Below are 24,063 nucleotides of genomic sequence, written 5' to 3'. Positions count from 1 at the left end.
TGCTTGTTTTGATAGTGACAAATTTTGGGAGAGGAAAAAACTGAAAAAATTAAAATATAACTGAAGTGAAATGAAAACAGACTGTACTTTTAATAGACATGTGTACCTAAGATATTGTGGCACAAAATATGGACAAAATTTTGGGGTGAAAACAATTTCGATAGCCTAGAATGGTCCATATCTTTTCTGGATGGGAAGTGTTCAAATATTTTTGGAAGCGACTTGTTGTATGCGCAATTCTTAAGATCGTTACGGTACCTATCCAAATGTGCAACACCTCTCTCCCCCATAGGAAGTCTCAAGCAATTAGTTCAGTCAGGGAGAAGCGCTCTTACACTACACACTGTGGACCAGAGCTCTTCTAATGATTTAGCCCGAAGACCGATTAAACCACTGTATATTTCTGTGGGCGCCCGTTTCTGTTTTGGATATTCCTTCTTTTTTTTTTTTAAATATGGGGTTTGAGCTGGATCGTTTTAAGGGGACCGTGGACCCAGACTTCAAATGCAACTTGTGCAATAAAGTTTTGGAGGATCCGCTCACTACCCCGTGCGGTCACGTCTTCTGCGCCGGCTGCGTGCTGCCCTGGGTCGTCCAGCAGAGCAGCTGCCCCGTCAAATGCCAAAGGATCTCCACCAAAGAGCTCAACCACGTTCTCCCTCTCAAAAATTTGATTTTAAAATTAGAAATCAAATGTGACAATCATGCGCGGGGCTGCGTAAAAATCGTGAAGCTGCAACATCTGGCGGAGCACGCGGAGATGTGCGATTATTCCCCTGCCAAATGTAGGAATAAGGGATGCAACGAGGTACTGAACCTTAAAGATATGGATGCACACATGCGTGAGGCGTGTGATTACAGAGCCGTCGGGATTTGCGAGAGCGGATGCGGATTGATGCTCACTCATAAGGAGCAGAAGTTAGATAACCATTGCTGTTTGAAAGCCCTTAAAACACACAACGGTGCGCTGCAAGGGAAAGTGGTCAATTTGGATAAGGAGCTGAAGAAACAAGCGCTTAAATCGAGTAAAAGAGAGAAATCACTTTTAGCGCAACTGTCGGCGGTTCATAACGAGCTTCAGATGACAGCGCTCAAGTATCAGAAGAAATTCACCGAGTACAGCGCCAGGATTGACTCGCTCTCCAAGAGTCTCTCTCCACTGTGCAAGGTAACACTCAAAACATTGTTTTGTATCTCTTACAAAAAAGATATTACTATTGTAGCTACACATAATTGCAGCCATATAGCCTACCCACAAACAATGAACGGAACGTGTATGTCTCCCATTTGTTCTTGTTTTTAGGATCAACTTCTAACGTTCTAGGAACATTCTTTTTAGTTTTAATTGTATTTATTTATTTATTTTAAACTATAATCGAACTTTCCTGGAACGTTTCATGGACATTTTCTATGCAGCATCCTAGTTTATTTATTTATTTATTGCTACCGTAGGACACTAGGCCTACTGTCATTGAAATAAACAATTAAATAACAGAATATTAATAAAATTAATAAAAAAAAATAATAGAAAAATATGCCATATAGATTTGTCCCGGTTTAGTAAAATAGCCTAATTGTTGTAAAATCTACGGTGTTTTGCGTGACAATATGTTATCATGTAACATTTTAATAAGGAACAGTATACCGTTATCATAAGCATTTTTCCATAACATGAAAACGGCCAATTGTACTGTTTTAGAACCTTTCATGTAATTTTCCCATTTAATTATTTTATTATCCGCTTTAAGTATCTAATTACTTGAAATGTTCTAGTTTTTAATATAACATCACTCATCATGAGTGACAGATTATCTGATTATTTAGACTTTTAGAGTGAGTTCGTGGACAATGTACTTATTTAATTATTTATTTGCACTTATATCCCATTTACAGCTCCTTTGAAAGTAGGCTAATGGAGGCGTTCTAATTTGTGCTTCGCACACGCAGAAACAAAGTCTTTGATTGGTCCACTGCGTGCCGACGTCAGGATTCCATGAACGACGCGACTCTCATTTGCAGTGTACACAGATTCGTTTATTATAAAGGTAGCGTTTTAGTTTAGTTTAGTTTGCAGTTTTTGTGGAGTTAACATTTCAGACACTGGAGGACTTGGGAATTGCAGTGTGGTCAAGGGACTTGTCCAGTACGAGAGCTGTCTGTCTGTCAGCTGGCAGTCAACCGGGGAGGGGCAAATGTTTACCTCTTAACTAAACACAAAATCCAGTCACTCAAACTTTTACAGTTGAGTTAACGACTCACTGACAATACTAATGGTAATTAGAAGACAATATCGAACTTGCATAGACACACGAGTTTAAAAGTTATTGTTATACGAAGTGCGACTTTATTTTAGTCGTTTATAGCTTCATTAAATGTCGTGGTTTGCTGTGGTGTAGCGCAGCTGTTTGGCGCCGTTTCATTTAGTTAAACTCAGCATAGCCTAGTTTATGTCAAACACTGGTTTCAGGAATGTTTATTTGAGTTAATTACTTAAGAATTTTCCACCTCAGTTTTTGTTTTAAAGTATTGTTATGAATGCAACGTTTGCACATTAGACTCATATATAAAGAGAGCACGAAGGTTGTGTAATTTATGTCAGAACATTTACATTTTAAAAACTAAAAAGGACACAAACTGGAATAAAAAAAGAGAAAAGTAGTGAAAGATGTTTCGTTATGTACTTTAATTTTAACTGTTTCTGGCAAATTTTTATTTACCAGGCTGTATCAGGCAGTTGTTTGCTTGTGCTAGCTAGGAAACAACAAGATTCTACAGTTGTGCTTCAGTTGTGCCATAGTACTTTCAGGGCAGATTCAGGGGCCGTTTACACAACAACACAATGCCTTTTTTCCAACACATTCAGAATCATTACCGCTTTTGCTGGTGTCGCTGTGGCTCGCTTGTGCATGCGCTTGTAAAATTTATATTTTAAAGGCTCATTATTTCGGATTAGTATTTCTCTGTAATGTAGAAAAGTTTTAGTAATGTTACTTATAACATTCTTTCTCAGCCCTGGAACTCAAACCATTTTCTGATGGCCCCCAGAAAATATATATTTAAGTAATTAAATTAATATCTTAAACATGTGACAGCTAGTCTACTAATGGCTTAAACTAACGGCTACTAGTCGACTAGGAAAATATTTGGTCAGTGGCAGCCTTAGAAAGGTGAGTAGCACATACAGTATCTCACAAAAGTGAGTACATCCCTCACATTTTTGTAAATATTTGATTATATCTTTTCATGTGACAATACTGAAGAAATGACACTTTGCTACAGTGTAAAGTAGTGAGTGTACAGCTTGTATAACTGTAAATTTGCTGTCCCCTCAAAATAACTCCACACACAGCCATTAATATCTAAACCGCTGGCAACAAAAGTGAGTCCACCCCTAAGTGAAAATGTCCAAATTGGGCCCAATTAGCCATTTTCCCTCCCTGGTGTCATGTGACTCGTTAGTGTTACAAGGTCTCAGCAAGGTCTTACAAGGTCTCTTAATGGGGAGCAGGTGTGTTAAATTTGGTGTCATCGCTCTCACACTCCCTCAAAATGGTCACTGGAAGTTCAACATGGCACCTCATGGCAAAGAACTCTCTGAGGATCTGAAAAAAAAAATGCTCTACATAATGATGGCCTAGGCTATAAGAAGATTGCCAAGAACCTGACTTTGAGCTGCAGCACGGTGGCCAAGACCATAGGGCGGTTTAACATGACAGGTTCCACTCAGAACAGGCCTTGCCATGGTCGACCAAATAAGTTGAGTGCACGTGCTCAGTGTCATATCCAGAGGTTGTCTTTGGGAAATAGACGTATGAGTGCTGCCAGCATTGCTGCAGAGGTTGAAGGGGTGGGGGGGTCAGCCTGTCAGTGCTCAAACCATACGCCGCACACTGCATCAAATTGGTCTGCATGGCTGTCGTCCCAGAAGGAAGCCTCTTCTAAAGATGATGCGCAAGAAAGCCCACAAACAGTTTGCTGAAGACAAGCAGACTAAGGACAAGGATTACTGGAACCATGTCATGTGGTCTGATGAGACCAAGATAAACTTATTTGGTTCAGATGTGTCAAGCGTGTGTGGCGGCAACCAGGTGAGGAGTACAAAGACAAGTGTGTCTTGCCTAGTCAAGCATGGTGGTGGGAGTGTCGTGTTCTGGGGCTGCATGAGTGCTGCCGGCACTGGGGAGCTATAGTTCATTGAGGGAACCATGAATGCCAACATGTACTGTGACATAGTGAAGCAGAGCATGATCCCCTCCCTTCGGAGACTGGGCCTCAGGGCAGTATTCCAGCATGATAACGACCCCAAACACACCTCCAAGGTGACCACTGCCTTGCTAAAGAAGCTGAGGGTAAAGGTAATGGACTGGCCAAGAATGTCCCCAGACCTAAACCCTATTGAGCATCTGTGGGGCATCCTCAAATGGAAGGTGGTGGAGCACAAGGTCTCTAACATCCACCAGCTCCGTGATGTCATCATGGAGGAGTGGAAGAGGACTCCAGTGGCAACCTGTGAAGCTCTGGTGAACTCCATGCCCAAGAGGGTTAAAGCAGTGCTGGAAAATAATGGTGGCCACACAAAATATTGACACTTTGGGCCCAATTTGGACATTTTCACTTAGGGGTGTACTCACTTTTGTTGCCAGCGGTTTCGACATTAATGGCTGTGTGTTGAGTTATTTTGAGGGGACAGCAAATTTAAACTGTTATACAAGCTGTACACTCACTACTTTACATTGTAGCAAAGTGTAATTTCTTCAGTGTTGTCACATGAAAAGATATAATCAAATATTTACAAAAATGCGAGGGGTGCTCACTTTTGTGGGATACTGTACATTTGTAGCTCAGCTAACTCAGGTAATCCACAAAAAAAAAGAAAACGGATAATTTTGCTCTTAATGTTGCATTTGTGCTTAGATTAAATTTCTGGAAGGAAAAACTGCACCTTTTTGTTTGCATTTTACTCACTTTTTTTTCTGACTTTTTTGCAGTTTATTATCATGCATTAACACAAATACATAGTGATTGATGTATGTCGGCATGAAATTAGAGACCCTCCCCTTGAAATTGGAACAAAAGTGGTCACAGGTGAAGCATTTAAGTGACCATGTGTAAACAGCAGTGTGACTCGCCTGAATACGTGATCGGATCACCTGAGACACATCTCAATACAAGGTGTAAACAGTTTTTGCTGCCTGCTGACAGAGCCTCTGGAATGTGCTATGTGCTTCATATTAGCTATAACATATTCTTACCTCAGTACACTGCCAGAGCATGGAAAAATGTTAGGGTGTTACGGTTGTGACTGATAACCTCCCTTGACCACTCTATGAAGGAGCACAAAATCCTAAAGGCAACCTCCCAGGGAATGAACATGTTTATTGGCCTTGAATGATGTCTTGGTGCCAGTGACTGCCTTCTTGCTGCGGAATCTAGTCTCCCTTTTTGTTTCCACCACATGGTTCGTCAGTCAAGTGAGCTGAAGCAGCGCAGGGCTGGAGAGAGGAGGGTGATGATTGGGAGGTGGCATCTGCAGGATTGGGCCTGTCTGCTGAATTCTGGACTGTTGATCCAGCTGCTCAAGAGGAAGAAGAGATGCCACTGAGTTTAGTGCAGTACTTTGAAAAAGTATTTGACCCCATCCTGATTTCTTCTTTTTATTTGTAAAAACAAAATGCAGTTTGTAAATGGTAATGTTATTTATTGAAGCAAAAATCTTATCCAATACCATCTGGGCCTGTATGAAAATGTATTTGCTCCCTTAGTTACTAAATCCCCAAATCTATGAAACTGCATAATGGGGTTCAGCTGGACAAGAAACGACCATCCATGATTACTGCCGGCCCTGTTCAATAAAATCAACATCTAAATATAACTTTTTCAGCAGAATGAAGTTGGCTAAAAGGTCTCACCAAGTAGCACACTATGCCAAGGTAAAAAAAAAAAATCCAGAAATGATAAGGAAAAAGGTGATTGAAATACATCAGTCTGGGAAGGGTTACAAAGCTAATTCAAAGGCTCTGGGACTCCAAATAACCGCAGTGATAGTCATAATCTCCTAATGGTGAAAACATGGCACAGTAGTGAACCTTCCCTGAAGTGGTCAACCTTCCAAAATTCCTTCTAAGAGCACAGCGACGACTCATCCAGGAAGTCACAAAAAAGCCAAGGACAACATCCAAGGAATTGCAGGCTTCACTTGCTTCAATAAATGTCACCGTTTATGACTCCACTATCTGAAAGACACTGGGCAAAAATGCCATCCATGGAAGAGTGGTGAGGTGAAAACCACTGCTAACCCAGATGAACATTAAGGCTCGTCTGAATTTTGCCAAAATACACCTTGATGATCCTCAAACCGTTTGGGAGAATGTTCTGTGTACTGATGATTCGAAAATGGAACTGTTTGGAAGACAGGGGTTCCGTTACATCAGGGGTTGCACAACTGGATTATGCAGCAAGACAATGATTCAAAGTACAGGAGTAAGTCCACTTCTGAATGACTCGAATGAAGCTAAATTAGTTTTAATAATAAGTTTTTGAGTGGCCTTGTCAAAGTCCTGACTTGAACCTGATTGAGATGCTGTGGTAGGACCTTAAATGAGCAGTTCATACTCGAAAACCCTCCAATGAGGCTGAACTTAAGCAGTTCTGCAAAGAAGAGTGGGCCAAAATTCCAACAGAGCACTGCAAAAGACTGATCTCCACTTTTTGGAAGCATTTGGTTGCAGTGGTTGCTGCTTAAAGGTGGCACAACCAGCTATTGAGTTTAAGGGGTCAGTTAGTTTTTCACATGGGTGATATAGATGTTGGATAATGTTTTTGATTCAATAAAAAATGCATATTTGGAAACTGTATTTTGTGTTTACTCAGGTTGCCTTTGTTTTATGTTATATCTCATTTGAAGATGTAAAACAATTTATTATGAAAAAGAAAAGAAAATAATAGAAAGCAGGAAGGGGGCAAATCATTTTTCACAGCACTTGAATGACCTCCAGAGGATTTCAGCATCCATCAAGCTTTTATTTATTTATTAATGCATTTATGTGAATTTATGCTTCTTCAGAGTCTTCAACTAACATAATTTAATAATTCCTATTTGCTGACCTGTCATGTGCAAATTTCACCTGGCTAACGATAAAACAGGCAAAAAATCCATTGAAAAAACAACCCAAAAAACACTAAAAACCACCCAGCAATATATATAGAAGCATATGTATGGAGTGGTGGTGGCGGTGTTGTGGGCTAAAGTACATAACTGGTAATCAGAAGGTTGCTGGTTCAATCCCCACAGCACCACCATTGTGTCCTTGAGCAAGGCAAATAACTGTTGCTCCGGGGAATTGTCCCTGTAATAAGTGCACCGTAAGTCGCTTTGGATAAAAGCGTCTGCTAAATGCATAAATGTAAATGTAGAACTACTTAGGCCTCGTCCACACTAATCCCTTTAAGTTTGAAACCTCCATTTTCAGTTCCGTAATGTTATCCTCTTTAAAAGTGTAAGCACTTATGGAGAGCGTTTTTTTTTTTTTTTAGTGGAGGAAAATGCTTTTCCAGTATGGAAGAGAGGCATAAATGCAGTAAAATCTATTTGTTTTCAAACGAATTAGTCAGAACACCTTACCAACCGCATGGCAATGGCAACCATCTAGAACACGCAACAATAGGTTTGTCATTGCCAAATTCAGCAGTGACTAGTGTCAGTGAAATTTCATTATTCTCTATAGCAATTTTTATACCATTTTGATAGCAAAAACTAATATGGTAGTAAACAGGCTTCCTTATAAAAATGACATTTATTACTCCAGTCAGGCTTCCTAAGCAACCAATTGGCCCGGTCACGTTGGGTCACATTGGGTTAACCTCCTCGTGGTTGCTATAATGTGGTTCTCGCTCTTGGTGGGGCACATGGAGAGTTGTGCAAGGATGCTGCAGAGAATAGCATGATGAGCCTCCACATGTGCGTGGTCTCTGCTGTAATGCGCTCAGCAAGCCATGTGATAAGATGCACGGATTGACTGTCTCAGATGCGGAGGCAACTGAGATTCGTCCTCCACCACCCGGACTGATTCGCTACGCCATCACGAGGACTTGGAGTGCATTGGGAATTGGGCATGCCAAATTGGAGAGGAAAAAATGTAATTACATTTAAGTTCTCAGTTGAGATCAAATCAAATCCTGAGTGTGACCATTAGCAGGAAACACTGACGTGCCAAACAACAGTGATATGAATTTATTTGAAGTGGTGTCACTGCCATTTTTGGACATTGTTTCGCACTGGAATTATGGGGCTTGTTCCCATGACCTAGTACAACAGGGTTCATAGGACACATACATTGCATACACTGATAGTAAAGAGGACACTGTGCATGCCATTGATTGTCTGTATTATATTAAGACAGTGTATTCTGTAGCACACAGAAATTAAAGCTGAATTAGTTGCTTATCCTAACAGTGCCACACTTCTTCAGCGAAGGATGAAATGCTAACACCACTCGTTTCTCCGCATTCCACGGTTCATCTGTTGAGAGAGCTGTTTGCTGCAAATGCAGTAATACACTTCATCAAATGAGCAATGAACTAGGTCTTAACCCTTAAAGCCACTGGTCACTTGACAGCTCCTTTTAAAAGACATTAAGCTGTTAAACATTATGAAGATTGCAGATCATAAGGTTTAGTGACTGTAACAGGTGTACTTTGGTCACAGTAAAATGTAAACCTTGATGTCAACGATCAAAAAATTCTGAAGCCATTTTTCTCAGTGTTAGTTTTGGCATATTTACTGCATTTTGGCTTTGCAGTATTCTAATCTTTCCCATTTAAGACAAAGCTGTGTGAAATAATGGGTCATTTATACATTCCCATCTTTCTTTTGTTTCAGGGTGGAGAGACCAAAAGTGTCACAGCTATACTTCATCGTGAGTCTGGATCTTTAGGCTTCAATATTGTTGGTGGAAGACCATGTGCTGTAAGTCTAAAAATATTTTCTCCTTCATTAACCTGAGACAATTTGCTGAGGCTTGCATCATTACTATTGAGAACACTTTCAAAAGTATCTAACTTCAGTTGGCAACTCGCCCCAAAATGTTTTTATTTTTTTAGATTCACTTAACACATGTATGAATGTTTACATTAAAGCTAAGTCTTTTAAAAGACTGGGATAATTTGTGTTTTTGTCAATGTTGACTTAACTCCAAAGTAGTGGTACTTCTGACATCCCTATACCCTAGCATGGTTTGCAAGTGTGGAGGAAAGTTTGGCAAGGGCCACTCACTTATTCGTCAGAAAATGCAACACTAGTATATTCATACCATTCCCTTTTTCATAGACATTAGACATTTATAGTTTTATGCGCTAACATAAGTCTCAGCCTTCTAATGATATAAGGACAGTCTTTGTACTTCTAAATGTTGCTTAGATGTAATCATTTAAATGTTGGCTGAGACTTTCCTTTTACTTCAGTGCATAAAACTCAATGTGTTTCTTGGTCACAGTAACAGTAAGTCAAATTGATGGAGCAGGACACATTTATACCTTTAATACTCCACTTTTGTGCTTTGGTCCATCCTCAAGCGGTAGTTGTGGTAACCATATCAGTGTGAATGAGCACCAAACGCTTTAGAAAGTGTTTGTATGTGGTTTGTCTAATATAGAAATGTGACGCAGACACACTTTACTGCACAAAACTGGACCGCTGCAGCAAAACTTTCAGAACTGGAAACTAATTAAAGAGCCAAGTTTCCAGGACTGTTTAAGATCCAGATGTTGCAATGTAACAATGACAAGGCCAGAAGCTTTGTTAATAATAAAAAAAGAAAATACACAAAAGTTACATAGAATTCAGCACAAACTACTCCTCTGGTATTTTTGCTAACATGAGTTGAATGTGCCAGTCACTAATGAATGCAACACAAATGGCTTATGTCTTAGCAACTATACAACTACTTCAACGTGGCCATGACACCTTCCAAGCAAACAGTTGACATGATTGTGAAACCATTGCTGTGTTCCAAGCATGATTATGCCTGCCTTCTAAGATGATTTTTTAAAATCGAATTAGCAAAGTTCACTCAATATGTCTTTGTGCTGTGTATGAGGGATATACATTTTCAGACATTTTCATAATCGATTGTCGTGGACATTAACGATAATTTAAGCGTTTAATCATTAATGTTAATATCACATAACACACGTGAATGACCCCAACTAATATGTGCATGTTGCCTATTGTTTAAATATAATTTTAATTATTACACAAAAAATGCAGGTATTGGCATTTTTCTCTTAATATATTCTTAGTTTAGTGTATTTTATAAAATTAGGCTAAGTTTAGTATGAATTTGTGTATTGTTTAATTACTGTTAATGAAATACTGTTGGTAATAACTTGTGTATTAGATATACTGTATAACTTGTATACATATCTGAATTCATTAAATCTTCACATTGTGGATCCGTGAACTCCGTGAACTCTTCACAGAGTTCACGGAGCTTTGGACATATATTTGATTTTTTTAATTAAATCATATAAATAAAACATGCTGCATAAACACAGTAGCTTACATTATTGGCTGTGTCTCATTTCGAAGGCTGTGTGCTCTGGAGGTCGCATTTGTCGGCCTGGATACGTCACAGGTTGTCTCATTTCAGAAATTCAAGTAGGACACTCCGAATTCAGCCTTCGAATGTGACCTTATTTCACAGGAATTCAGAGGATACTAGAAGTGTATCCTTCATTGGCACTCACATCCCACAATTCTTTGCTTCAACGGAAACATACATAAATTATTTGAAACAATTATGCTGATTTACCTGAAAATATGATGTTCAGATGCAAGTAATGTTAATTCCCAAGCTGTACCTCAGTAGAAGGGAGTAAAATATATAATATGTTAAAGTATAATACCATATAATGTAAAAATAAATTATTATGAAGTAAATATAAAAGTACAGCCACAAAATCCATTTTCTTTTTTTTCTACGTCAATATAATTGTCTAAAAGTTTACCTCAGAGATTCCCTACGCAACACAGAGCACTCGTGCAGGTTGAGAGCAATGCGTGCTGTCATAGCAACCATGATACATTCTGTTTCCGTTTGTCCTACGAAGGACATCTCGTTTAAACAAAGCTAATTCAAATTTGAGGACACTCTGTATACCGTCCTATATATTTGTCCTGAAATTAATTAATCGACAATCAATACGTTTATTCTATCAAATTATTTACCTATGATTAATTGAGCCAATGAGAAAAACAGAACGCGTATTGAGATGCGTTTTAAAAAGTTGAAGTTGTTTTTAACTTGACACGACATCGAAATAATTCAGCGCTTCTGCTTGAGATGCAGAAAAAAATAGTATTACTTGATTCTCAAGACGCAAAAATGTCCGTCTAGTGCATGTTTACATGGGGAAAAAAATTTCAAAACAGCACGAACAGATGTGAAATGTCAAACACTCTGTGTGAATGGACTCAAAATGGACTTAAAAGCTGCATTTGCATTTGGTGGGAACAGAGCTCATGTTTTTGTGTATACATAACATAACCAAATAATTCATGGGGAAAGCATCCATTGGTAAACAAGGATGTTGTTGCTGCTGTAGTGGGGAGGAAAGGCTTGAAGTAATTGACCGCAGAGTTCACAGTTTGACTTCCTGCACTCTTAAAAATGATGGGTTAAAAATAACCCAACTTGGGTTGTTTTATAACCCAACCGCTGGATCAATATTGCACCAGACCAGCAGTAGTTAATTTGACCCAGCAAGATGGGTTGGTCATATTTAACCCAACAGATGAGTTAAATATTCTACCCAAATGCTGGGTCAAACTAATTACAATTATGGGTTGATTTAACTACATATTAGTTATATAGTGTACCCAAATGCTGGGTCAAATTAATTACAATTATGGGTTGATTTAACTACATATTATGCTGTGTAAAATTAACCCATATGCCAGATTAAGTCTAACACATTACAGTACAATTTAGAAAATAAATTGCAATTGACTACCCATTTAAATCTCTTAAACTACAAACCTAGAACAGAATACATGCGAGATTTAGGCATATATTATGCAATAAACACTTAAACAATACAAAAACAACAATGGAATCTTTGAAAATTTATTACATTAATATCGACAATATACTGGAACTGGTGCAGTTCCTAACAATATACTGGAACTGGTGCAGTTCCTAACAATATACTGGAACTGGTGCAGTTCACTCAGGTTGGAACACATCCAGAGCAAAACAACAATTTTGATTAAACTGGATGAGCACTCGACAGGCCAACACTCAGCAGCTCTATATTGAACAAATTAAAATTCCTAAAAGCTGCTATTAAGCTACTTGCAAGCAAATATTCTAGTTTTAAAAAACTTAACTATTTTTGACTCCCCTCCTGGAATTTCATAGATCACATTTTGCACGAATTTCCACACATGCTCACATTGTTTTGGGTATTCGACGTCAAAGACAAAAAATGCCTTAAAACAGACATCAATGGCCTGAAGCAATGTTTCTTGCTCCAGGGCCTGTCCAGATATTATTACGAATGCCTGAGATGCACTCCGGTCATTACCCAGCATCAGGACGTGGGGGTATGGCTTGGACGCCTTGGCCTCATGGAGGTACTCGACCATGTTTATTCCAGGCTAAAAAAGAAAATACAAGAGAGTTAGATATACAAGAGTGGGAGTAAGGACCAAATGTCTACCGACTAATATAGTAAAAAAAAATTAACTGTAATAGTCTACATTTCATTGCATAATGAAATATTCCAAACCTTTATTGATCAAGTGTTAGAGCATATAGCTCACATTACAGAAAATAAATAAAGGATTCAGACCTCAAATGACTTAAAAAGCCATAAATTGATTGATGATCTATCATTAAAATAAACATTCTCAGAAAATGCGTGCGGCTCAACTTTTGTGTCAACTTTCTGATAAATATGTTAATTTCTGAAATCAATACTTAATCGGTACCTGTTTTAGAACAAATTACTGCATCAGTGCGGTGCGGTACAGAGGTAATCAGTGGCACTGCTGAGGTGTTCTAGAAGCCCAGGATGCTTTGATATTAACCAACTTAGTTCAGCAAGTTCTAAGCTTGTAGAACAGCTATTTTCCGAATATTGTCTGGCTATATTTGATGCCTGTCCCCAAAAGTATAATAAAACCTGAATATGCATGTGTGCGTGCAGTCTTGAGCTCAGATATGTTGATAAAATGAATAAAGTTTCCTCTTCAGAAACTTGTGCTTCGAGGACTCACAGCCTTATGATCGATGAAGGCCAAGCTGCATTCACAATTGGTGTGGCGTACCACTTTCGCACCGCGGCCACCTTTGTATGTTGTAAGGGGGAGTAATCCTGGCAGCTGCCTCAGGGCGAGTTCCCCAACGCCATCTGTAGGAAGACATAGGTGTCAATACGATGTGAAATAGCATACCTTTGATTTCACAATACCAGCAATTTCATCGCATAAATATCCCGCATATTCCATAGCATTCCCTGCATTTACAAGATCTGCTGACAATACCTGGTGTTAAACCATCCAGGGGCAATGTTAGCTTCCCCTCCTGTCTTGCCAGGTACAGGACCTTCTCTGCATAAATGGGCAGCCAAGTTTCAAAAAGCTTGGATGCAGCTTCCCCATGTAGGACAAGAAAGTCCTGTGCAATCTATAAAATGGAAAACACATTTTTTAATTCCAATTCAATGTGGCACACTTATAATACGTTATAAACCATTATAAAGAATGGTTGACTGACAGCATGGGCTACGGTTAGAACAGGGTTTGTCTGTACGTCTGTCTGTCCTCAGAGAAGTAGATCAATTATTGTTCCTGCTGCTTAGTGCATAACAGCACAGATATGTTTCAAGGAGGAGTGAGCTGTATTTTGTCTGTTAACTGACTGTTTTAGCTTTTACGCTCAATGTATGTTGCTCCACGCTCAGTTGCCAAAAACAACAGTGCGTCGAGGTTGTGACTTCCAGCCAAATTTAAAGCCTCAAATTCCCAATTATTTATTTACAAGGACCTGCGGGACAATCATTTTCACATGTACGAACCCTAGTGTCTATTCTTTGGTGATGATTCGCCAGAAACAGGAGATCTAAATTGGAAATCTAGCAAAAACAGAAGGGGGCCTGTTGTAGAGCCCTCGGCTGACTCTAGTTAACTAAGTAAAGTTAAAATTGAGAATCGAATTGGATTGCAACCTTGAAAAAAAAAAAAAAAATCAAGCTGAATCAGTTTGAGGATCATGACAACCCAAATAAATATCTCAATGACATTTTTCAAAAAACACTCACGCTGCCACTGCTTGATGAGTCTTTCAAACAGGCAAATGACTGAACCAAACCCAATGCCAGTGCCTTTTTGGTTTCTGATGTAGGACTGTAAAACAGAATTTTTAATTTTAATTTAAGTAAAATGAAAGTACATGATGTACTTGTTACTTATGTTGAAATATGTTAATTCAATTTCAAAATGGGAATGTTGGCGTATTTAACAGGAACCCTATTCTATATATATATAAAAAAAATAGGAAATTATATTTCATAAGAATTCATGTCTGAAAAGGGCTGGAGTAGCAAAGACTTGATATGCTGTGGATGGAAAAAACTATCCTAATATTTCTTAATTCTTACCTTTAAATCTTTCGACAAGGTCTGTCAGTTGCCAGTCTGTCAAAGTGTTTATGACAAAGGTGTCCATTGATCTGAAACAAACAAAAAAAGAGCTTAAGCAAAAATACAATTTCTATTGCATTACCTATTCATGTCACCATGCAAACGCAACAATAATCCAATTTGAAGATACCACCTAGGCCTATTTTATTTAGCATCCCAAAATCCTTCTCTCTTTACAATTCATATGACAAATTGTATACATGTAAATTGTCTATGTTCTTACTGCACAATAATGTTTGTGGCTGCTCAAAGTATAGCTTTCAGAGCACATACATATATTATATATTTCTTAATGTCACAGCACAGGCCCCGCGCAGAAGGCAAAATAGACAAAGACTGACAGTTCTGCAAAATAAGTGCATCCGATCTTTATATGTAATAGATCACTTAATAAACCAAACACAAATTTGAACTAAACTCATAATGAAGACTATAACCTTAACTGGAATCAATTTGAATGGAATTACCGTAAACGCATTTCACAATCACCTCGTGTTACAGCGTTCACAAAATGGAGGACAGTCTGCATTATGTGCATATCAACATATTCACAACCCCGAACGTCATTACCCGAATTATCTGCGGTATGAACATATACATTTGCATTACAGATCTCGTGTGCATATTATCAAGTTGTAACAATAATACCTGCAAAATAACAGGAAAAAATTGATGAGTAAAAATCCGTGTCACGTCGCAGCAAACGCTCAGCAGATGTAACGGCGCGCAGGTGCACACACAAGTTCCAAATTGAGAGTCTTCTTCTTCTTTTAAAGTTTTTTGGCGGTTGGCACACAATGATATGGTGCATTACTGCCACCAACTGGTATGAAGTGTGGAACTGAATGACTATTTCTTTATTACAAACGAAAAAAAAAAATCGTAAATCCTCTCAATCATATTAATTATTCTAAAATAATGAAAACCAATTCCATAACAGTTATCTTTAGAATTTTTCCTAAAGTTTGTTTTGCGAATTTTTTTCCTTAAAGTATAACTGTTAACACCTTTACACAAAATGTGCACATACTTTGGCGTGTCACATCAACCCTTCACTCAAGTGGCCCTTGTCGTTTGCCAGGATGCCATTTTAAATAAGAATTTGTTCTTATCTGTTGTGGGTCACCACATAACTTAAATAAATGCATTTAGTCAGACATATCAGATTATCTCACTGTTTTTACATATTTTAATCAGTCAAACACCTAAAAGCTGAAGCAAAAACAAGCACATTCGTTTATAGCCATTTAAAATAATATAGCTAGCAAAGCAACTAACTGACTGTTGGCTAGTAAACGAGTGAATCACCTTGCTAGCTTGAAACAAGCTGGCAAATTTGCCTTGCAACCATGACCATATGCCCATGGGCATTATGAACTTGTTTAATTAATTCATTAATATAATTCAGACCAAACGGATATGTTAAGGTGTAAGTTAGGCTATCCGTGCTTCCATGATAACGGCTAAATGGCTAACGTTAACTCAACTCAACTCAACTCAACTTTATTTATAGAGCACTTTCAAAACCACAAGTGGAACCAAAGTGCTGTACAGAAGGTATAAAAGTAAAAACAAAGACATAAAAACAATGCAAACATATTACATAAAAACTTACAAAGCATTGTCAAAAGCTAAAGTGAACAAGTAAGTTTTAAGCGCACTCTGAAAAGCACCCAATGAAGGACAAGTTTTTACAGACAGAGGAAGGTCATTCCAGAGCCTAGGAGCTGCAACAGAGAATGCCCGATCACCTTTACATCTTAAACATGATCAGCGGAACCATGAGAAGCAATTGATCGTTAGAGCGCAGAGATCTACTTGATTGACAACGGCTGATTAAATCACTAACATACTCAGGTGCTAGGCCATGCAGAGACTTAAAAACATACAACAAAGCTTTGTATTGGATTCTGTATCGTATGGGTAACCAATGTAATTTAATTAAAACCGGAGTAATGTGCTCTCTCTTCTTAGTGCCCGTTAAAAGTCTGGCAGCTGAATTCTGAACGAGCTGCAAGCGGAAGAGAGAAGCCTGACTCACACCCAGATACAATACATTACAATAATCCAAATGGGATGACACAAAGGCATGAACAACCTTCTCCATATCGTCAAAAGAAAGGATAGATTTCAATTTAGAAACTGATCTAAGATGGAAAAAACTATTCTTAACGACAGCATTGATTTGCCGGTCAAATTTAAGATCAGAGTCAAAAATGACACCAAGGTTCCTCACGCTAGACAATTTTTTCCCAGGAAACAACCCCAGGCAGTCATCATCCACACAGCCCTTATTTCCAAATAAAATCATCTCGGTCTTATCCTCATTTAATTGGAGAAAGTTATTCGCAAACCAACACTTAACTTCGACCAAACATGCACGAAGAGACTGACTACGTAGTAAACTACGTAGTAAAGCCAAACCAACCAACTAGCCTCGACAATATAAAGATACTGCTTTAATAGGTAACGCAACACATACAATGTGAATAAGAAATGTAGTGTACACATACCTTTTATTATTTATTTGCCTCGCTGGACGACCAGTCAGGTTCTCTGCTGTGACGAGCGCTCGGTGTGTGGACTCTGCTGATGATGTTCGAAGCACAAACAACCCACTTGCTGGGTCAAATGATATATGTTGGGTTGATGGATTTTGACTCAACGCATGAGTTGAACAAAATTACCCAAATTCCATATAAATAACCCATAATGGGTAAAACATTTCCTAACCCAGCGGTTGGGTAGATTAAATAACCCAGCATTCATGCGGTTTCTGAAGTATTCCATTAAAAATTACAGCACAATGTCACAACATGGCACAAAGTTAATGTGGTTTAGGGGTGGGTTGAACAATATTTTGGCAGCAACTTTGCTGTAACCTTCCTATCCAGGTTAAATTTTTATATAATGAATGCCAAATAGTTTCAACACAGTCATCTTTTGGCACCCTAAAACTCATACATACTCAAATGTCTTTTGTTTAATAGTGTCTTTGTAGAGAAGCTACACTATTGAGCTCATTGCTTTGTACACCTGCAAACAATATGTGTTTTTGGATTTTCTTGAAGGGAGTGTCTGTATTCAATTAATCATCTTGTGTAATCATTGTTTATGTTGATTATGCAATAAGTCTTCTGTAACCTTTACTATACTGTCCTATTTTTTTATTGGATAATGATAAAAAAAAAAAACATGTTTTTGGCTGAACATTTGATGTCTTGCTGTTGGATTATAGGATAATAAAGATGGTACTTCAAATGAAGGAATATTTGTGTCGAAGATTGTGGAGAACGGGCCAGCAGATAAAGAAGGCGGTCTGCTGATCCATGACAGAATAATGGAGGTAGGTGCATTTATTTAAAGTGTTAATGAAATCCTTTGATAACCTGAGCGTTTATTTAGAATGTTACTCTAAATACATTTTTGTAAACTGACTTTTACATGCCTTTTTATTTTTTGCTACAGTTTTCTGGTGAAATGAACACTAGAGGCAGTACAACAACTGTGCGTTTTATTCATTGTCACAGAAATCAGACGTTGCTGATTTTAAATTTATAAACATGTATTTTTTGCTCTTTTACTTACAACCCGTCAATCTTGGTTCGAGTCCAGCTAAATACTAACAAAAGTGAAAGTGCAATAGAAGCGACATGAAATGACATAGTTGCTTTAGAAAATGTGCTTTTCATTTCGAATTGGCATTTTAAAACACTATAAGTTAGGGTTAAGGGTAAGGATGTCTGTTTTTTAAACTCTCATGCTTTTAGGTAAAGTTTTAGGCTAGTAGGGAGGTATGTTTTACTCATTAAAACCTCCATATAAAATTCATCTTATAAACCAAGTGTGATTACAACCTCATTTTGCTCGGTTTTGGCACCCCCACTGGACATTTCACTTGGAAACTGCAGCCAAACATGTAATGAAGCACGTAACTTCAGTTTTGCAAAAACGTTGCAATGCTCATGTAAATCAGATCAGGCTGTCCATTGAGCATCATTTGTACATGAAACATGACATTTTTGTGGTGGTGTAGTGGTCTAAAGCACATAACTGGTAATCTCCAAAAACAACCATTTGGCTCCATAATGTTTCAGTTTAGGAGCCAATGGCTCTTTAGTCATTTCTTTAGTCTGGAGCCCTGTGAAGTATGTAATTGTGTGCCCCTATACACCAGTGGAATTGCAAAAAAAGACCATTTGTACACATGTTTCACAAATACTCCTCCCATATTCCATTGTTAGGATGAACAGATAACCCTGTCCCAAAATCATGCCAATGGTTGAGCCAATGTTAGGCTGAATGGGATGCTCAAACAGAACTATGCTTTGATAGCCCCACCATGACATCAGCCTGCAAATGGCTGATTTATAGTTGTCTGCATATTAAGCTTGGGTTAGAGAATGTATTTTAATGTTTAAGGAAAACTATTCTCAGTTTTAAACATTATACCATAATAATGATACAGAGTTGACTGCTTTTGGAAAACGTCTGTTAAGAACTGAGCTCTGACTTCTTAAGAAAGTCCCTTCCATTTGGTTGTTCAGTGTAATTTGGTAAATGTTGTTTACTGATTTGTGAAGAGATCCTTCTTGGCTGGCATTGGGTCGGAAGGTTCTCTCTTACTTTGGAACAAAATCTGACTGTTTAAAAAGGCCAAGAGTTCCCGGTGGTCACTTTTGAGGGTTTATAGAAAGCCAACTCTACAAAGGTTGCTTTTATGGCAGCATGAAACTCAAGTGTGTTACAACGGATGCATTGAATTGAATGTAGCGTGTTATAAATATGGTCCAGGGCTCTATAATGTAAATATTTTCACTTCGTGTATATAAATCGTCATTCAGTCGAATGGTAGATTCTCCTGCAACTCTTTTTAACTCATCGGGAATAATTGTCCCCTCAAGAGCTAGTTGACGACATAACTTTAATAGTTGCTAGATTTATTCCTGTGTTCTTTGACGTCATTATGTGCTGTATTTAGTCTTGGCACTTAGGATGAAAAAATTTTACCCACTCCTTAAACTACCTTTAAGAGCTGCCAGATGCAGTGCACTAGTCTTAAGTAACTTCAATCTTGCTGTTCATTTACATGTGCTGTATGCCCTTGAGATAATGCATAGATTGAGCCACCAAGGACGACATTAATGCAGTCGGCGCCTGGTGATTTAAGACTACTAAACTAGCCTCACTGGGGGGACATATGAAACCAACAATGGTTAATGTGTTAGGTGGAAATATGGTAGGGTGACTTACTTGGAGGAAGAGGCCCGAGCAAGGGAAAAGCTTTGGAGTGTAGTATGCATGCCAACTGCTGCTTTGCCGTTATATCTGAGATTGTTCCTGATGGTATTCGGTGAGAGATTCAAGAAAGCCATTGCAGTAGGATGTCATCTAATTGTTGTTTTTTCTTTTCTTGTGTGGGTGTGTGTGTGTGTGTGTGTGTGTGTGTTTTTAGATGTCAATATATCAATGCATAGATATTTGAGAAGGGCTATCGGTGACCGGTTAAGTTGTCTCATTGTTTTGTATAAAAAAAGATATTTGTCTCCAGGTTGACACTAGACCTACAAAGACTTTGCCTATATCTTTTGAATTATTAAGGTTATATTATGTAAGGAATATAAAGTACATAACCTTAGGTCAGTCTTTTGAGTAGACCTTCAAAATATATAGTCAGAAACTCTCTCCCACAATGCAAAACTGTTCCCACCCTGTGCAATCTATTCAGATAATGTAGCCTATACATGGGAATAAGGATTTCAGGAGATTTATCTGCACTTTTTTCTAAACTACATTATTAATGTTTCCATCTTTTTAAAAGTGCATTATAATGCTTTATATATTATTAACACCTGATGTAATGTTGTACTCTTTGAGACAAAAATATGATTTCTAGATTTACATTAGCACCTTACATACATTTAATTTTGTGGACTTGAGAAATTACTTTCCGTATCATAGTGCAAGAATAAATGCAAAAAGACTCACAGCAGGTTTCTTGTCATTTTAATCACCATTGTACTGTATGTAGCTAATCCAAAACCCTGTAGTGGTTAAAGACTCAGCTGCAGTTTGCTTTTAAAAATATCTGACTCCGCAAGCTTCCAGGTCCCAGTTCTCTTCTGTCTCTCACTACATCAGCACTTTTCCATCCGCCATTTGGATTATCCATTCATCTTCCCTTTCCCCAGCTTATTTGGTTCAAGTTCCACATGTATGACTTGGCAATTGTGCATGGATGCTGTAAATGTTATTATCATTTTGCTGCTTAGCAGCTTTCAACATGGTAAAGCCTGAGATTGAATGATCTTCATTGAAGTCATGACTTTCATATTCTTATTAGTTTCTTTTTTCAAAAAGGTATAGTGTTGCCTGCTATTGCAGTTTGGCCCTGTTTACACATTGCATTAACATGCGATCAACATGATAAGATCATCAACTAATCAGAACACAGCAAGTTTAAATTCGCCCACATTAAGTAGCTACTCTGTCCAGATAACTGATCGGACTTCTTTTCACCGCAGTAGCATTCAATTATGGCATCCAATACGTCCCCCACCACCACGATGCCTGTAAACACTAAAACAAGCATTGTGCATATCTCACAAATCTAAATAAAATACATTTTAAATATTGTGACTGCAAATATCATTCATGTATATAGAAATGTTAGACAATAAGTGTTTCGAGAAGTATGAAGATAATCAAGAGCTCTCTCTCTTTGCTGATACCTGCTGCATTTTCAATGACTGAGTTTGTTTTCTCTGGACAAAGATGAAAACTAGCCAAGTTTTATTTTACCTTGAATGTAAAATGTTCTACTTGAAAATAAACTTAAATGAGATGTGGCCAATCAGTCTGCTCCATGCCATGTCACAGCCACGCCTCAGTCTGCTCCATGCCATGTCACAGCCATGCCTCATTCTGCTCCATGCCATGTCACAGCCATGCATGAGCCTGCTCCATGTCACAGCCACGCCTCACCATTGGTCAATGAGCCAATGCCCAAGCCTACCATGGTCAATGATCAAATGCTCACGTCTGCCATGGCCAACGAACCAGTGTTGCAAGCCTCGTCCGTTCCAGAGTCCTCACTCGCTGGGCTATTTGAGTTGGAATTGGTTCCCGCCCTTGTGCAGTGGGCACTGAGTTCTATTTTATTTCCCTCTAAGATATCCCAAAACTTTAGGATCTCTGACTCCGCCTAGACCCTCCAAGCCCTGGACTCCTCCTTAGCCTGTCGATCCCTTAACCTCACCTCGGCTCTATGTTCCCTTGGCTCCTCTGCGGTCCTTCAGCCTGTTGGCTTTACCGGGGTACCCACCTCCTCCTCGGTCTGTCGGTCACCTGGCTCCGCCTTGGCTCTCCGATCCTCTGGGTATGCCTCCTCTCTCCGATCCTTCAGCTCCACTGGGGACTGCCATCCCTACATCTCCGCCTTGCTCCTCCAAACCTCCGGCGCCTCCTTGGTCCTCCCTGCCTCCGGCTCCACCCTGGCCCTTTGAGTCTTTGGCCACTCTCTGGGTATCCAGTTCTCCATGGTTTCACCCCTCAAGCCTCTCACGGCTCCGCCTTCCATGGCTCCGCCCCTCATAGCTCAATCCCCCCACAGGCTCCACCCTGGTCTCATGCACCATGGCATGTTTTCACCAGACCATGCACAAAACCTTGTTTCTCCATGTTTCCATGTCCTGCCATGTAACCAAGTCAAGTCGCCAACTCATATAAATGGCTCTGACCGCACAGAGAAATGCCAGTTTCAGAGTTTGTAGTTATGTACATGACCTGCTTCCTAATTATTTGAACTTTAATAAAGGATGTATTAAAGATAAAACGGTGAGGTGTTTCCTTTAAAGACACTCTGACATGCAAGTTTTGCTTCAGTGGAACAGCAGCTCTGGCACTTCACAACGAGAGTGCTTATGTATTTACTTATTCTGTATTTTTGCATTATAATTCCCTCATACTTTGCGATCTACATCACCTGAAGCTGTTTGGAAAATTTGGAGTGCATCTGGACTGGGTGCTGTGTAATTCTTCCTCTCCTCATTCATCTCATGCTACATTTAATGAGATCAAACAACTATTCGACAACGGAAATTTTTGTCAACAACTTTTTATTGTCGATGTTGTCCAACGATAATTATTTTAATAATAATTTTAAAAGTCTGAATATCGGCAGATTTATCGGCCTCTGCGATATAGCAGTAAACCACTAGTGATCAGGACCCCGATGTGAAGCAGAAGGGTCTTCAATTACCCAGAAGGGGTTTATTTTGTGATAATAACCAGCTGACTGTACATTACCCATCTTATTACACGCCATGTAATAATTTGTGTTTAGATTACACTTACATCTGTTCACATTGCGTCCCCAACTACCTCGGCCACAGGACAAGCAGCTCCGAACACATTCTGATCACAAACGCATTTACACTTTTTCAATGTGTATGTGGACAACGTCGCATTTTAATGCCAAGTGCAAATGGGGCCTTTTACTAATGCGCATACTTGATGTTAGCGATTGAAGAAACCCCTAACCCTTAAGCATTTCCTAAGTTTAACCACTTACCCAAACCTTAACCTAACCATGATTTCAATAGGAAAATAACTTACCACGGAATAAGGAAAACATTGGGGTTTGGAATGCCATACATACATTGACATACAGTACATCAGTCATTTGTATTGCAGAAATAAATATGAAATGATTAACCAACTTTGTTCACAGATGTTTGCTTTTTTAAAATAAAGTGTTGTAAAGTAGGCTAGCCAAAATGTGATTCCTGTATTTTCTATTTAAAATTCTGTATGTTGATAAAAGTCATACCTTTTTGTACATGCCAAGCTATGCGATATCTTAAGATTTCGCCACCTCTACTTATTATTTCGAGTTGTCATGAGTCTATGTTGTCACGATGACTGATGATACATTTATGAAAAATTCACATGTTTTTCCATTGAAGGAGGGATCCAGGTCATATCTAGGAACCACTCAGAACACCTTAAAAACCACATAACAGCAGGCTAAATGCCCTAGTATTGTTGCAGCAACTTTTGCACGAATAAGCACCACTCTTTCAGGAAAGTCCATTTTATTATTTTTTCCATTTAGCCGAGACTCTTGCAAGAATTACTTTCAATGATCAGTACAATGCGTTCTAGAGTTGCATCAACATCTCTGCTGAGAGCACATCCAAGCAGAGCATGTGAATTTGTGTCATAGGGTGACCAGGGCCATCACAGATTTCAATGTGTTTTGTGTACATGTTCCTGACAGCAGTAGTGATGAGTAACTAACTGAGTGAACATGAGAAATTCCAGCCATCAGAACAGCTTGCACAGATCATCTGGTCCTTATAG

The 24,063-nt window shown here is 38.7% G+C and overlaps 1 protein-coding gene across 1 annotated transcript in view; it reads left to right on the top strand.

Moving 5' to 3' along the window:
- The first annotated feature begins 306 nt into the window (after positions 1–306).
- The window catches only part of LOC127654311 (E3 ubiquitin-protein ligase PDZRN3-B-like), a 149,502-nt gene continuing 125,745 nt past the window's right edge, over positions 307–24,063 (top strand). The window contains exons 1-3 of the mRNA XM_052141436.1: positions 307–1,168; positions 8,879–8,965; positions 17,939–18,046. Coding sequence (XP_051997396.1) covers positions 455–1,168; positions 8,879–8,965; positions 17,939–18,046 — 909 coding nt within the window. The 5' untranslated portion in view covers positions 307–454. The remainder of the gene's footprint in view (positions 1,169–8,878; positions 8,966–17,938; positions 18,047–24,063) is intronic.

The sequence above is a fragment of the Xyrauchen texanus genome, chromosome 13, assembly GCF_025860055.1.
Source record: "Xyrauchen texanus isolate HMW12.3.18 chromosome 13, RBS_HiC_50CHRs, whole genome shotgun sequence".
Lineage (NCBI taxonomy): Eukaryota > Metazoa > Chordata > Actinopteri > Cypriniformes > Catostomidae > Xyrauchen > Xyrauchen texanus.
Note: the sequence above shows the minus strand (reverse complement) of the source record. Positions and strands in the feature narration are given on the sequence as shown.